The sequence below is a fragment of the Dromiciops gliroides genome, chromosome 1 (genome assembly GCF_019393635.1).
Source record: "Dromiciops gliroides isolate mDroGli1 chromosome 1, mDroGli1.pri, whole genome shotgun sequence".
In the NCBI taxonomy this organism is placed as follows: Eukaryota; Metazoa; Chordata; class Mammalia; order Microbiotheria; family Microbiotheriidae; genus Dromiciops; species Dromiciops gliroides.
In genome coordinates this window covers 303,086,592-303,104,017 of record NC_057861.1, presented here as the reverse complement: position 1 = coordinate 303,104,017, position 17,426 = coordinate 303,086,592, and the positions used below count along the sequence as shown (strand labels likewise).

Genomic DNA, 17,426 nt, shown 5'->3' with positions numbered 1-17,426 from the left:
CTTTATCCACTGCACCACTTAGCTGCCCCCCAGAGGCAGAATTTGAACTAAGGCAGGTCTTCCTGACTACAGGTCTATCCATATTATGCATTGTGCAAGCCTATAGGTGTACTGCATATATGTGGTGATTGAATTATATCACACCCTATAATGAGAGGAAAGACATGAATAAGTCAAATTGGCAAATAAGCAAAAAACAAAACAAACAAACAAAAACCTAGGTTTGTTTTGGGTTAGTCAACTCTTATTTATCTACCAGGGATGGCATCCTTCTGACCTGCAAGATTTTAGGAAATCTGGTGCTAATTTCCTGGTCCCTTCCATTGTTCCTCTACTTCTTCATTTCTAAACAACTGATTAATGTACAGGTAAAGCTAACAGCAATACTGCTTTTTAAAGTTAGGTTATATATCTATATCTACATAATACATTAACCATCTTGCAGCCATTTTCAGTAGTATGAGAACAATATCAGAAGTATTATATGGAAGTTGAAAAGAGGGAAATGTAGGTTAGATATCAGTAAAATCCTTTTAATACTTAGAGTTATCCAAAGTGGAATGGGTACCCTGGAAGGTGTGGGGTTCCTCCTTCATTAGAGGTATTTGGAAAGCCACCAAACAATTACAACTACTTGTGGGTATGTTATAATAGAGATTTCTTTTCTGCTTTGGGTTTGCCTGTTTAATCACTGAGGTCTCTTCCAAATATAAAATTCTGTGATTCTATGATCCTGAGTCTAGGATTTCCTTATATGTTATTCAGAAATTTCTGGGTAACTTCTCAAAGCCTAAATTGTATTTGACATTTGGAAAATGAGTAGACAATTAATTGAATTCTCCTACAAATTTCTGCTCAAGGCGAACTCATAGGAAGTGTGCTAAAAAGAGATGGATGATTTCTAGGAAAAGAATCATTTGAATGAGTTGAGGAGAAACTGGATCAGTTTGTTGGAAGCTGATGCTTCTCTGGTCAGGAAGCAATCTTTTTACTCTTGTTCTTGGCCCAAACACTTTACTGAATGCTTTTTGAAAGTAGAGAAATTATATAGTCCCCCAATCCAGGACTTGTCATTTGAATTCCACCCTGAAGGAAATACTATTTTTAAATGAGTTTAGATTTCTTTTTATTTGTCTAATAATAATTTAGGTTCATGTAGCATTTTTTGGTTACAAAGAACTCAAAATGTATTATTTCATTTATTCTTCAAAATAGCCAGTGAAATAGATATTTTTATCCCCATTTTAAAGATGTGGAAACTGAGTCTTTAAGAACTTAGTGGCTTGCCAATAATCATAGCTGGTAACCACCACCCTGAACTGCCTCCCAAATCATCTGGAAATTTTCTAAAATGTTAGCTATTCCCATATGTTTGGAAAAAAATATCCAAGTAATTATCTTACCAAGGAATTATTTTATAGATTAAGAAAAAAATAACAAAATTCATAACAAAAGATCAAGGATATCAAGGGAATCAATAAAAAAACATGAAAAATTGCAGCCTAGCAGTACCATATTTCAAACTATATTACAAAGTGGTAATCATCAAAACAATGTGGTTACTGGCTAAGAAATAGAGTGGTGGGATCAGTGGAATAGAATAAGCACACAGTCCATAGTAATGAATTACCATAGTAATCTAGTGTTTGATAAATCCAAAGATCCAAATTTTGGGGGTAAGAACTCACCATTTGACAAAAATTTCTGGGAAAACTAGAAAGCAATTTGGAAGAAATTAGGTATAGACCAACATCTCACACCATATTTCAAGATAAGGTCAAAATGGATAAACAATTTAGATATAAAAGGTGATATCATAAGCACACTAGAGGAGCATGAAAAAATGAACCCATCAGATCTATGGATTTGGTCTTTATGACCAAATAAGAGAGAGATTACAGGATGTAAAATGGGTAATTGTGGTTGTGTTAAATTAAAAAAGATTTTGCACAAATAAAACTAATGTAGCAAAAATTAGGAGAACAAGAAAGTATGAAAAAAAATTATATCAAGTTTCTCTGATATAAGCCTCATTTCTGAGAAAAATTTATAAAAATACAAGCCATTCCCCAAGTGATAAATGGTAAAAGAACAGGTTGTTTTCGGAAGAAATTAAAACTATTAATGTTCACATGAGAAAATGGTCTAAATCATTATTGATTAAAGAAATGCAAATTAAAATAATTCTTTGATACCACCTTATATCTATCACATCAACTAACATGACAGAAAAGGAAAAACGACAAATGCTGGAGGGGGTATGGAACAATTGGGACACTAATGCACTGTTCATAGAGTTGTGAACTAGTCTAACCACTCTGGAGAACAATTTGGAACTACTCCCAAGGGGCTATAAAACTGTGTGTACTCTGGGGGCAGCTAGGTGGCGCAGTGGATGGGGCACTGGCCTTGGATTCGGGAGGACCTGAGTTCGGACCCGGCCTCAGACACTTACTGGCTGTGTGACCCTGGGCAGGTCACTTGAGCCCCATTGCCCTGCAAAAAAAACAAAAAACAAAAAACAAAAAAACTGTGTGTACTCTTTGACCTAGCAATACCATTACTAGATCTATATCACAATGAGATTTTAAAAAGGGGAAAGGATATATTTTTACATAAATATTTATGACAACCTTTTTTTTTGTAGTGGCAAAGAATTAGAAATCAAGGGGATGCCTATCAGTTGGGGAATAGTTGAACAAGTTGTGGTATATGATTGTAATGGAATGCTATTGTGCTATTAGAAATGATGAGCAGGAGGATTTTTAAAAAAAAACCCTGAAAATACTTACATGAACTGATGTTGAGTAAAATGAGCAGAACCAGGAGAACATTGGACATAGTAACAGCAACATTGTACAATGAAGAACTGTGAATGACTCAGCTCTTCTCAGCAATGCAATGATCTAAGACAATTCCAAAAGATTCATGATGGAAAATGCTATCCACATCCAGAGAAACAACTTAGTTTGGTTGTTTCAAGTTTTTTTTCCCATTTGTTCTGTTTCTTCTGTCACAATATGACTAATACGGGAATATATTTAACAAGATTGCACATGTATAACCTATATCAGATTGCTTGCCATTTTGGAAAGGGGTGAGGGAGGGAGGAAGAAAAATTTGGAACTCAAAATATTACAAAAATGAATATTGAAAACTATCTTTACATGGAATTGGAAAAAATAAAATATTATTTACAAAAATAAAGGAAGAAAGACAGAGAGACAAAAAGGAAGGAAGGAAGGAAGAGAAAGGAAGAAAGAGAAAGGAAGGAAGAAAGAAAGAAAAAGAAAGGAAGAGAACAGAAGGAAGGAAGAAAAAGCAAGATGGTTTCAGAAAAACCTAGGGAGGCTTATATGAACTCATGCAAAGTGAAGTAAAGTGATCAGAATCAGGAGAACATTGTACAAAGTAAGCAATATTTAAGGATGATCAAGTGTAATGATAGTTCCAAAGGACCCATGATGAAAAATCTGATCCACCTCCAGAGAGAGAACTGATTCTGAGTACAGATTGAAGCATACTCTTTTACTTACTTTCTTTAACTTTCTTGAGGTGTGTGTGTGTGTGTGTGTATGTGTGTGTGTATTTTTCAATATGGCTAATATGGAAATGTTTTGCATTTGTAGAAGGGGAGGAGGGAGAATTTGGAACTCAAATTTTAAAAATGAATGTTAAAATTTTTACATGTATTTTGGAAATGTTTAATGAAATAAAAATATATTAAAAATGTAAAAAAACAAAGAGAGACTTAGCTTATCTCCCTCAACACATAAAAATCACTTGATCACCTACAAAAGGTATTTCAATCCACTTCAATCCTATTAGCATCAGAAATGACTATGACTTTGTCCATCCTCTTTGATGTGAGCTTCCATTAAATGAAGAAATATTGCCTCCTCTACCAGCTTCTCCTTTCTATACTCCTAGTAACCAGCACCCACATGGACACCTCAAAGCTTTCTTTCCTGCTCAGTGGACTGTTTTAGAGGATGTCAGTCATTTTCAAAAGCAGTTGTGACAACTCTCCTGCAGACTCCATAGTTTCAATTTTTCCTCCAAAAATTTTTTTGCCTTATAAATACTTGTCAAATTTTCTTGTACTTTCTCCATTGATCCCTTAAGTATAACAACCACAAACCTGATCCTGTATGTATTGATAAATCTAATTAGCCCCATTTAGCCACCAGATGCTTTCAATGGGATTTTCAAGAGGCTCCCTTAGGTGACATTTTCATTTAAGGGTCAGAAGCATTAAATGTATTTTCCATGGGCTTTAAAATAAATGAACTAAGTTTGAAGATATACACCCCAAGGTTGTTTAAGGTCTGATGAGCTAATAAAAATAATACAAGTAATACTTCTTGTCATGGGGGAAATAGGTGGTGGGGGTCCTTAGGTATTCCTCCGTAAAGAATTACACTATTGGACACAGTCCAATTAGAATTAAAATGGTCCTCTATTGGGTGCTAGAGAAAGTGACCAAGCAGGAAGTCAAAGACAGCATCAAGGTGTGGTAAGATAATGGGATTTGGCAGACTGATTGGGATGGGCCACAGCTGGCCTGCCCTGAGTAACGTGTGCTGCTGATGTCAGCAGGAGAAACCACTCTCCACAGGCAGGTTGAAGGACCTCCCCGTTTTGGGGAGGGGGAGTAAATGCTCGATGAGGGGAGCTCAGGCTTCTTCCGGAGTAACTTTCTTTCCATTGAAGCTACAGACTCCAGGTGGTGAGTTAACATACAAGCCCTGTTCTTTTGAATTAGCTGAACTGGAAGCGAGTTTGGGGATTGTTTAGAGTTAGGGGGATTATCCGTATTTCTTTTTCCCTATTCCCTTGTCTTTGATTTTATTAATTTCACCTTTGCTGTTTATTTTATTCCCATTAATAAAACCTGATTCATTTGTGGAAAAGAGGCTGTTAGGCTCCTTTCTTATTGGCCTGGGAGAAATATCTAAAAAGGCAGTTCAGAGGGGAGGGAGCTTTGGACCTAGAGGTCCCTCATTATTTCTGGGACCCCAATATTATGGTGAGACACTCAATTAACTCTCCCTAGATTAAATTTGGCCCCCACAAAGAGGAGGAGATGGCTTAAAGACATCTCCTCCCAGAACACAAGGAAGGCCAAAGTTTTTATAGAGGATAGATGGGCTGACTACCTGACAATGGAAAGTTCCTTTTGGGGTGGGGTGGGGAAAGCTTGAATGAGGGATGGTGGTCCTGACTTCTGGAGTTATCTTTGTCCCTGGGTGCTGCTCAAGTAGTAGCCATGCCTAATGGACTTATCTTCCCTTTCTTCTTAGGTGTGTCCATCCTTTAGTTTTGCTTCTCAAGGAGAAAACTTATTCTGAGTTCTCCCAGGCCCATATCACTACCTACATCTTTATAGTATTTTCAGGCAAAGAACCCTAAGCCTCTTTCTAAGATTCTCTTAATTGTCTCTCTGATGCCATAGGGAGTTGGTAGGCCCAAAGTATTATTGTCTGCCATTTCTAGATGAAAGTGAGTAGATGCATGATGCCCCAGTATAACTTGTCAGAATGACAACACAATATAACTTGTTAGCTTTTGGAGAGTAGTGATTGTTTAATGCTGTTACTGGATCCCAGGACTTAGTGCATTAACTTCCAAGCAGTTTAATAAATGCTTGTTGATTGATTATTTCTAATATTGGCAGTGGTTCATAAACTGAGTCAGGGAGTCAGATTTACTGACTTCTAATCTATTTCAGATTATTATAAACTGTCTTTAAGCAATAATGGTTCCTAACATCAATTGAAAATAAACTGCAACCACCAACCCCAATACAGGTAACCTTGGACAGTGCAGTTTCCATTGCAAGAAATAACTCATGGTGAGGAGAAATAAACATTCAAGTCAGCTTCAAATGCAGCCAGATCCAAGGGACTAAATGCATTCTTTTGTCATGCTGCATATTGGGACAGCTGTACTGAAAATTTGTTGGACTCAAAATAGCTAGACTTTTGGCTAAGGCTTGGAAATCTTTCTGTTAGACAGGGATTTCTGTGGTAACTGTATTGTTGGGCTGGGATCTGAGCTACATGGTACTGAAAGCTATTTCCATGAAACCTTAAAGAAAACATTAGTTTAGATTCAGAGTCACACCAATCTTTTTTTTTTTCATCAGTATCAAGTCACTTTATTGGGATGTAAATGGTGGTAATTTTTTGGTACAGATTATGAAAAGGTCAGATAACCAAAATATGCATGCACTGAAAGACAGGAGGAGTGTTGCCCACAGTTCCCAGGTGTGGGGGAAGCCAGGTGTGGCTTAGCTCTCGTTGTGACTGTCTCCAAGGGTGTACTTGTCAAAAAGATATTCTGCCATGCCAGAATCAGGAGCCCCCATTTTGCGAAGGTTGGTTATGTAATCACCCAGTTGTTTGATGGACTTTACCTGTTCATCCAGGTAGTGGGTTTCGATGAAATCACATAAATGGGGGTCATTTTTGTCAGATGCCAGCTTGTGCAGTTCCAGTAAGGATTGATTGACATTTTTTTCCAAGTGCAAAGCACACTCCATTGCATTCAGTCCGCTCTCCCAGTCATCGAGGTCTGGTTTCTTGATGTCCTGCAGGAAGATGCGGCCACCGCGTTGGTTCTGCAGCTTCATGAGCTTCTCAGCGTGCTCCCGCTCCTCGTGGGACTGGTGCAGGAAATACTTGGCAAAGTTCTTCAGGGCCACGTCACCTCGGTCAAAGTAGCAAGACATAGACAGGTAGACGTAGGACGCATAGAGCTCCAGGTTGATCTGCCGGTTGATGGCGGCCTCAGAGTCCTGGTGGTAGTTCTGTCGCACCTGAGAGGGAGACGAGGTCGTCATGGCGGTGGAGTTGGTGGAGACGGCTTAGACGAGGAGGTGGCTGCAGCTGAGTCGGCTGGATGCTGCTCAAACTGTAGGACAGAGAAGTGTTGGTTAGTGGAGGTGAAGGTGGACAGGTGGCTAAGGGTGGCTCTGGCCAGGAATCGAGCAGCAGGTTCCGATCAAGCACTGTTGAAGCAGGAAACCACAGCGACTCCCCTTCCCTGTGCTTCTGGCCCAGAGTCACACCAATCTTACTCAAAACCTGAAATAGTCATTCAATTGAGGAGAGGAAACAGGATGGAACTTCTCTTAGGGGACCAATGTTGAAGACAACTAAGAAAGCAGCACAGGGGAATTCATGTGGAAGAGCAGCATGGTATCATCAAAGAAGGAGAGATTTGAAGCCATAGTTCCTGGGTGTTGAATTCCAATTCTGCTATTTACCTACTAACTCTCTAGACTTTATCTGTAAAATGGGTTTGACATCTGGTTGTATTAAATGACTTCTGACCTCCCAATCAATTTGAAATCAAAGATACTATGATCTTCTAGCTGAAGCCATTGGGTCGAGCCACATCTAAAAATCTATACCAACTACAGTTTTTCTTGATTTGAGAGTCAAGAAGCAATCCATTTTTTGATATGCCTAGTGACAAGTTTCATTAGGACAAATGTGATCTGCCCTACAAGTGCAGGGCAGGAAAGCCAGGAGCTTCCTCATTTTATTTAGCAGTTCCCTAGTTCTTTGATGTAGGTAAATTAAGAAATGTTCTGGGGGTGGCTAGGTGGCACAGTGGATAAAGCACCTGCCCTGGATTCAGGAGTACCTGAGTTCAAATCTGACCTCAGACACTTGACACTTACTAGCTGTGTGACCCTGGGCAAGTCACTTAACCCCCCATTGCCCCGCCAAAAAAACAAAAAAGAAATGTTCTAAAGATCAAAAAGGATAACAGACTCATGGATAGGAGAACAAATTTATGAAGAAGCAAGATAGAATAATGAAGTGTAAAATGAATAATTTTGATTATATTAAATTAAAAAGTTATTCTACAGGGGCAGTTAGGTAGCACAGTGGATAAAGCACCAGCCCTGGATTCAGGAGGACCTGAGTTCAAATCTAGCCTCAGACACTTGATAATTACTAGCAGTGTGACCCTGGGCAAGTCACTTCACCCTCATTGCCCTGCCTATACATATATGTGTGTGTGTGTGCGCGCGCGCAGTCAAACACACAAACACAAACACAAACACAAACACAAACACACACACAAACACACACACACACACACACACACACACACACTCCAAAGGTGATGAGTGAGTTGACTGGAGAATCAGAGACTCAGGCAAGCAGGTCAGTATCAGACCAGTTAAGACACAAGGTTTCCTGGGACAAGCTTCACAAAATGTGCCAGCCAGGACTAATAACATATTGGGGCAGCTAGGTGGTGCAGTGGATAAAGCACTGGCCCTGGATTCAGGAGGACTTGAGTTAAAATCTAACCTCAGACACTTGACACTTGCTAGCTGTATGACCCTGGGCATGTCACTTAACCCTCATTGCCCTGAAAAAAAAAGTTATTCTACAAATAAAAACAATGTAGCCAAGATTAGAAAGAATAAAATTGGAGAAATTTTTTCATAGACAGTCTCTCTGATTGTGATGTTTAAAATCTATATTGTGGTCGCCTTAGAGTAGAAGCTTCAGCACCAGCCTTTGGACATTAAACATTTATTAAAGCATACAGGTATTCACATAGAGTTCAGAAAGTTAAGAAAAAGCCTACCTAGCCTAGAGTTCCAGCCTGGTCGGGTTCTTCCTCAAGTCCTCCACCAGGAGCCTGCTTCAATCAAGAACTCTCCAGCAAACAGATTGTGGAAGCTTTTTATAGATTGGAGCATGGGCGGTCCTTGCACACTGCTTCAAGCTAGATTGGTTAGCGTCATCCAAATCCATTGGTTCACTGGACTTGAAGGTGTTCTCAAGTTGAGTTCACAGTCTAGCTTCTGAGAACACCACCTTCTTAAGGGCTAGCCAGGTGTGATTACAATCTAGTTAACTTGAAGTAGGCTAATCAGCAGTCAATCACTCTCACTTAATTCAATCAGTCTAGATTAATCTCCAGGTGGGTCTTAGAGTATCTGCTAAATCCCATTATTTTATCACATGATAAAGGTCTCATTTCTCAAAAATATAAATAACCATCAAATTTATAAGAATACTAGTTATTCCCCAATTGATAAATGGGCACAGGATATGAAAAGGCAGTTTTTTGATGCAGAAATCAAAACTATATATAATCATATAAAAATTCTCTAAATTATTATTTATTAGAGGAATACACATTAGAAGAACTTTGAGGTATCAGCTTATACTTATTAGATTAGCCATTCCCCAATTGATGCCTATTTATCATTTTGGCCAAACAAGTTGTGGTGTATGATTATGATGGAATCCAACTGTGATATAAGCAATGATTAGCTAGTTGATTTTTAGAAAAACATGGAAAGACTTGGACCTAGAAAGGAATATACCTCCAGAGAAAGAATTGAAAAACAGAAATATGTATAGTATGGTCATATATGTTTGTGTATAGATTTATATATGTGTGCATACATATATATTCATGTTTAATTGTAGCCTTCTCTATGGCAGGGTGGGATGTGGAGGGAGGGAGGAAAAAATAAAAAGTGAACAACAGAGAACAAAAGAAAACTTGGAAGGACAGAAAATCTGGGTAGATTTGCAAACAAATGTGTAGTATTTATTATGTTGTTTTAAAAAGTATGGTCAGCACCCGCCCTAGAGTCAGGAGTATCTGAGTTCAAATCCAGCCTCAGACACTTAACACTTACTAGCTGTGTGACCCTCGGCAAGTCACTTAACCCTAATTGCCTCACTAAAAATAAATACATAAAAATAATTTTAAAAATTTAAAAAGCATGGTCTGGGGGCAGCTAGGTGGCACAGTAGATAGAGTACTGTCCCTGGAGTCAGGAGGACCTGAGTTCAAATCTGGCCTCAGACACTTGACACTTGCTGGCTGTGTGACCCTGGGCAAGTCACTTAACCCCAATTGCCTCACAAAAAAAAAAAAAAAGGATGGTCTGAAATGGAAATTTGTGGTCTAATATTGAATTCTCTCTATGTTCTGCTGTGTACATGGAAATGTTCCTTCCCCCATTTTGTATTTAAATTTAAAATAAATTTTAAAAAATGTAAAAAGGAAATGGGGATGCTAGTAGTAGCCATGGTGAAAATAACATTTGGTAATACAAACAAGTGACAGGGGAATGTTTCTTTTTACTTCTTCTAATGCCATCTCTTACTCCTTGGATCCCTGGCTCTTATCTCAGTGAATTTTGAACTTTTTTTGGTTATGAGAGTGGCATTGATATATTTCAACAGAAATTTGAAATTCTCAAATGAAAAATATTCCCAATGGACAAATGTCAATCATCTCTTGGCCATTCAAACTGATGAGTCACAGAAAGAACATGATAGACAGGACAGTCACTTCATTGAAAGGGAGTTTTCAGGGGAGTGCTCCAAGGATTAATCCATAGACCTGTGCTCCTTGGCATTTTTTACCAATGTTTTGGGTCAAGTGAGAAATGACATCTTCATCATATTTGCAGATGACCCAAACCTTGGAGGGAGAGGTAATAAATACACTGGATGATAGAGTTCCAAAAGATCTTAACAGACTAGAAAATTGGGCTAAAACTAATACATGAATTTTAGTGAGGATAAATATAAGTTCTGACATAATTATTAATTAATTAATTATTGAATTAGGCCCAGGACTTTTTCCCCCCAGAAACCTGTAGGTTATTTAGTCTCTGAAATCCTCAGGTACGTGCTTTCCTATCCTGGGTGGGAGAAACCACTCAACTAGAGAACCTTACAAATCATTTAATCTAAGGTGATTTCCAGACCATTACGTTCAGGCAAGCTTGGAGTGGGGTCAGGGTTTGATCCTTTGTCTAGATTTCCCAAGGCTGGGGGTGGTCTTTGAGCAAGAGTGATCTAAGTCCACCTCTCCCAGGTCCCCATTTCAACTGGTCAACTTCTCATTACAATATTCATTATTCTCATTAATTGTTAAGCAGAGTTGATTGCCACCATTCTTCCAAGAAAGAATTGAGACAGTTCCCAGTTCCTAGGGTGTGTGTGGGGTATCTTTGGAATTCAGGAGTGCCCTTTATCAATTATTAATTAATATTAATAATATTAATTATTGGTACCATATTAATAGAATTTTTAATTACCCAGAAAGCATGTCTCTTAAAAAAATTTTTTATGTCACAGTTCGGACCATTGGGTTCAAGAAATCTACTCTGCAAGTACAAGATGGGAGAGAAACCAACTCATTTACAAACCAACTGGGAGTTTTAGTGGACTGCAAGCTCAATATTAGTCAGTACTAGGATATGACAACCAAAAAAAAAGCAAAGGTGTTTTTGTGCTGCATTAAGAGGGGGTATAATTTACAAGAAAAACACGAAAATAGTCCTTCTGGACTTTTCCTTTGTAAAGTCACATCTAGGCCACTGTGTTTGGTTCTGGACCTCACATTTTAGGAAGGGCACTTGATAAGGAAGTAGTCATCCAAAGAAGGTGGTCAAAATAACAAGAAGCATCCAGCTCAGATCACCTGAAAGTTGTTTTGCCATTTTGGGACCGGGTAGCTAGTTGGTAAAATGGATAAAGCACTGGCCCTGGAGTCAGGAAGACCTATCTTGCTGACTTCAAGCCTGGCCTCAGATACTTACTAGATGTGTGACCATGGGCAAGTCATGTCACCCGGTTTGCCTTAGTTTCCTCATCTGTAAAATAAGCTGGAGAAAGAAATAGCAAACCACTCCAGTATCTTTGCCAAGAAAACCCCAAATGGGGTCATAAAGAGTCTGGTAGGAATGAAACTATGGCACGACAACAAATGGGTTGGACAAGATGGGAACTGAATTCCTTTACAACTCGGAAGTACTATAATTCTGGTTATTTGAAATCCCTACATAATCCAAAGCCTCATTTCAGTCCTGAGTTTCAAACTCCCTTGCTATCTAACAGACTTTTGACCTGACAGCCCATCACAACTACAGAAGAAGTCATATTTTCTGATGACCTTGGAAGTCTTTGCTTCTTAGGTGCTGAAAGGATCAAGTGCTCAGGGGAAAGAAGTAGGGAGCCTGAATATTCTACAAATGAGGTAAGTCAGCTCTTGAAAAATCAAGCCCTAGTTAAGTGAGCCCTTTTTAAAAAACAAAAGCCAAAACCTCCTTATATGCGTAATTGGGATTTGAGAACTGATGAGCATCTAGGGATTTGTAGTTCAGAGAGACTAGCATTCCTCTCCAAACTTTGAGAATGACTCATTTGGAACTATTGAAATCTCTGAGCCAGAAGGCAGAATTGTCCTGCTCCAAAGTTTTTAAAGAGATAGACAGACTGTAAGAGCCAGCAAGGAGGGGAACTTTTAAGAGTAGAGAAGCAGCAACAATTGCCTGAGCCATAAAGAATAGCTGGTATAGGGGTAAAAGTTTATTATTTTTAATTTAATTTAATTTTTTTTTTTTGGTGAGGCAATTGGGGTTAAGTGACTTTCCCAGGGTCACACAGCTAGTAAGTGTCTGAGGCTGGATTTGAACTCAGTACTCCTGAATCCAAGGCCGGTGCTTATCCACTGGGCCACCTAGCTGCCCCGAGGGGTAAAAGTTTAAAGGAGAAAGACAAAATTGGACAGAGCTTCAGTAGAAAAGAGAAACATCAAGGAGGGCCATGAGCCCCTTAGGCATCCTGGAGCAGAAGGTTCTGGCTGAAGCCTCTGGTTGGACCCACCTCTTCAATGACCGCAGAAGTTCCAAGAAAAGATTTAGGTTTTTCCCCATCTTTCCTTCTATTATAATAGTCATGGTAAACATCCGCTGCTTGCTTCTTTATCCAAACATTTTTGGCAATGTGAATTCTGTCTCAACCATAACGAGTCCAGGCATTTGATAAGAAAAAAGATAAATTTAAATTTAAGCCTCTGCCTAAATCTTAGGCACTTTCTTAACTGAAGACTCAGCTACTAACTTTTCCTTTAATATAATTAAGCTTCAGGCAGCTAAGTGGTGAAGTGGATAAAGCACTGATTCAGGAGGACCTGAGTTTAAATCCAGCCTCAGACACTTGACACTTATTAGCTGTGTGACCCTGGGCAAGTCACTTAACCCCCATTGCCCTGAAAAGAAAAACAACAAAAAACCAAATAATATAATTAAGCTTCATAAAGCAGCAGAGGAGGGGACTTGAGGGACTTTATATTTCTCCTGGGTTAAAAAAGATCTAATTGTTAGTACAGGATGTGGGTGTTTAAATTTTCAAAGTATCTGCTATCTATTGACCAACTGCATCCTTCTTAGCATTATTTATAAATATTGATGTTACATATTGTATTAAGAGTGAAATCTTAACATCTCCCCATGCAAGTTAAGTTAGTTTTCCCCTAAAAGGTATTGAAGCATTCCTCAAAACTTGGTTGGCTCAGGGAACTAGGACTATTGACATCACTTCCTCATCACCTGAGTACAAAGTAGCCACAAGCAACAATACCAGGAACTCTCAGATGCTTGGCTGGTGGGTATCTTTGCTCACCTGAATCAGCTTAAGGTGTTTTCAATTCCTAACCCTGTTGAATGTCTTTCTCCTATCATGACTAAGTAAATATTTTTATTAGTTGTTGAATGTCCTATGAATGTCTTATTTTTTCTAATATTAGACTTACACTGTGAGGTAGATTATTACTTGAGTCAGGTCCATCTTAACCTTATTAAAATGCAAAATTGTTGTTCGCCCTTCCTTCTCAAAATGACCAATGACATTAGGAGGATGAATTGGATTTAAGTGAGGCAGAGCTGTACAAAGTCACTCTCTCCTCCAGAGTCATAAGAGTCCAATGGCAAGGTGTGGCACAGGATGTAATGAGTGACTTTGGCCTTTTTAAGCTAAGGCCTTTCCCATGTCTTAGTTTGTCTGAGGCAACACCCATTCAATAGTTAAAGAATAGATAAGAATTGAGCTAAAAGATGGCCAAATTTGCCTTCACAAAAGAGTCAGGGAGGAGAAGACCCTCAGAGTTTCACAAGAATGGAAAATAATGGACTCCTTGAAATTGGGCATGGGCAGTTCAGGGAAGGGTGAGCCTGGATTGGCCTTCGTGATCTAGTCGAGATTTTGGTGCCTTTAGAAATGGTGGTTCTGGGGCAGCTAGGTGGTGCAGTGGATAGAGCACTGGCCCTGGAGTCAGGAGTAGCTGAGTTCAAATCCAGCCTCAGACACTTAACACTTACCAGCTGTGACCCTGGGCAAGTCACTTAACCCCAATTGCCTCACTAAAATTAAAACAAACAAACAAACAAACAAAAGAAATGGTGGTTCCTTACTTCAAGACATGTTTCACTCCTGGGAGGCTAGAGAGTAAGCTTCCTGTGGCCATCCAGGAAGACAACAAAGTAAATATATTCTGTTTTATTAAGAACTATCCCTTGAAAATAATTACGGTAAACTATGTTTTAGGCCCTTCTATTTTGTTGGGCCTTCTGGCCTGGTCATTTAAATCTCCTCCAAGTTCTACTAAGGGAGTCTCTGCAGAATTCACTTTACTTCCCAAGGATCCTGGAAGAACTGAATTCTGGGAGGTGGACACAAAAATTTTCCCCTTATTAGAAAAGGACAAATTCAGAAGAATTAGCTGTGCTCAGACCTTGCTGGAACTCATGGTTACATCACCCATTATCATCATGGGAAGATACCCTGAAAAAAAAACCCTCTCAATTTTAAGGAAGTAATATTTGTGTAAATGTGTTGATTTTCAATACCTTTCTAGAAATGATCAGCAGTCCTCAGTCCTGGATTTGTATATGGGCATAGACAGCCATTGAGGAATAACATGAGAGATCCCCAAAATGACATAATGCAAACCAAGTCAGATCCCTGGAATTTTAGGATTGTCTAAAAACTGCTGAAAAAAATTGTTTAAGTTTTTATTCTTTTACTTTGGAATTTGAGAGACAATATCATCATTTTGCCATTTGGATTTCTGTTGCGATTCTTTGGTTCAAGCCATTTATTGCCGGATACACTTGAAATGACAATGTTCAATTCTCCCTAAGAATACTGAGACATTTCTGGAATTGTGAATGTGGACTAAAGTACCAATTGCACCTATTTCAATAGCTTAGGATAAGCAGAAAGGATGCTTCAATATGCAAAGTTTCCATTCTCATTCCTGAATTGTGAATTTCGAGCCCAGGCTGATCCTTCCTGTGCATCAGTAAGACAATGAGCTGAGATAAATAGTCTCAGTTTCTCTGTCCCAGGAAAGTGATGTGAATAAACCAGTTCCCAGTGTAATGACACATCCTAATACATTTATAGTAGAATAATTTTCATTTAAAAACCACTAAAGTACGTTCAATTCCATCTGCTATATTAGTTGAAGTGAATTCAGCTTCCTTCTAGTATCAGATTTCCTGCTAATCCTGTTAGGATTTCTAGGAAGAAAAGTAATATTTAGAGGGATAAGGCCTAGAGTTGTAATTTCATTGGTATAGGGAATTGTTGAGTGAGGAAATTTCCTCTATGAATGCAGGTCAGCATGTTCTCTGCAACTTATAGTCCTAAGAGAGCCAACTAGAGCATGAAGGGACTTGCTGTGGGTGACACAAAAAATGTGTTCTCAGAAACACAGCCTAAACCCAGGTCATCTTGGTTGGCCCTCTACCCACTGTGTCGTGAGGCCTTCCTGATTTCAAATCCAGATTTAAAAGTACTTCCTTCCCGTTGCCCCTATCTCCTACCCCCAATAATTTGGAATACTTAATTAGTTAACAAGCATTTCCAAAAATCTGAAAGAAGTCTTATTTAGGGGCAGCTAGGTTGCACAGTGGATAAAGCACCAGCCCTGGATTCAGGAGGACCTGAGTTCAAATACAGTCTCAGACACCTGACACTTACTAGCTGTGTGACCCTGGGCAAACCACTTAACCCTCATTGCCCTGCCAAAAAAAAAGTATTATTTAAAGAGAAGTTTTTAGAGAATTTTCTGCCCTGTGTCAAACTCATCTATCCAGTGCCCTGGGTCTCATTCCTTCTAGAACTTGTTCTCTTTAATCAAACAAAGACATTCTACTCTAGAAATGATGATTACTATATTAGTCCTATTAGTAATATACATACATTTCAATATTGATCTTTCTGGAGACAATGAGAATTTGAAGGAAGGAATGGGTATAACAGACAAGTCAGTAAGGGAATATTTGTGGTTGAGAAGGTCCTTTTGAGAGTTGGCTAGTTGGGTGGCTGCCTACTTGGACTACCCAAAAGGCCAGTCCTAGGCTGGGAATATCCCTGGAAAAGAGATAGGGTTTTTTCTGTTCTCTTCCACACAAATGACAAGAAGACTACAAGCAGAACCTTGGCTTGGTGCTGTTAGAGCTATAGAACTCCTTTGGAGGGGTGACAAACAAACCAGAAGCAGTGCTGGTAGTCATCTCATTCATTCCATAGGTGGCCACTGCTGTGCTTCTATCAAAAATTCTTCATTCCATCTCCCAGGCAATGGTTTCAAGTGTCAGCCACAGAATTTTCTGTTCCATTAGTAGAGGAAATTCCCTCTACCTGTGTAGGTCAACATCTCTGCAACTTATTATCTTATAGGGTTATCAAGAGCATACCCTTCCCACACCCCCCCCCAAAAAACCCCCAACAACACATAGAAGTATATTACCAGGACTAACAATATGGAAGAATTGGGTATTAGGGAAGCTAGATATCACAGTGAATAGAGTGTCTGGAGTCAGGAAGACCTGAGTTCAAATCCAGCCTGAGACACTTACTGGACAAGTCGCTTAAACTGTTTGCCTACATTTCCTTAACTATAAAATGGTAATAAAAACAGCACGTTTTTGCCCATCTTTGTATTTCCAATGCTTTGTATCCCACAGCAGTTGATACATAGTAAGCACTTAATAAATGCTTGTTGAATTACTGATTGACCACCTATCAGTAAATTAGACAACTCTCTAAGACTATAAGAGACCAGTTGCTGATTATCTCTGAAGAAGGGAATGTCTACCTTGGGTGTCCACCCCCCCCCACCCCCCGCCCCCGCAACTCAAGCACTCTGCTCCTCCCAATTCCTTGATCTGAACTTTGGAATTAATTAAATTATAAAATAGTTATTAAAAATCCATCCCATATCAGAAGAGATACCAGAGTCCCATTCCATTAGTGAGAATCACTTCTGTAATGACAAATTTCCTGACTAATCCTAGGTGTCAATTGGTGGAGATAGCCAATCAGGAAATAGAAATATAGAGGCCATTTAAGGAGACTGAGAAGATCTGCACAATATTATTAACTCCCAAAATTCATTTATATCAGGAATTTGAGCAAAGAGGAATCAAAGAGCCATAGACTATTAGGGCTAGAAGATCCCCTCAATTTGCAGACAGAGAAAATAAGGATCATAGAGGAGAAGTAATTTAACAGAAATAAAAAGTTTGAAAGTTCAAAAGACATACTTAATGTCTCCTTTTTCCATTCAAGGGC

General features: G+C 39.0%; 1 protein-coding gene across 1 annotated transcript; it reads right to left on the bottom strand.

Annotated features, from left to right (window-relative positions):
• Positions 1 to 6,149: 6,149 nt before the first annotated feature.
• LOC122735279 (ferritin heavy chain-like) lies at positions 6,150 to 6,847 on the bottom strand. Its single transcript, XM_043976663.1, has one exon. It carries the CDS (start codon positions 6,842 to 6,844, stop codon positions 6,293 to 6,295), a length of 552 nt encoding a protein of 183 aa, XP_043832598.1. The 5' UTR covers positions 6,845 to 6,847; the 3' UTR covers positions 6,150 to 6,292.
• Positions 6,848 to 17,426: the final 10,579 nt, after the last annotated feature.

Coding starts and splice junctions, on each gene's coding strand:
- LOC122735279 (XM_043976663.1), bottom strand. CDS start 6,844: ATGACGACCTCGTCTCCCTCTCAGGTGCGACAGAACTACCACCAGGAC.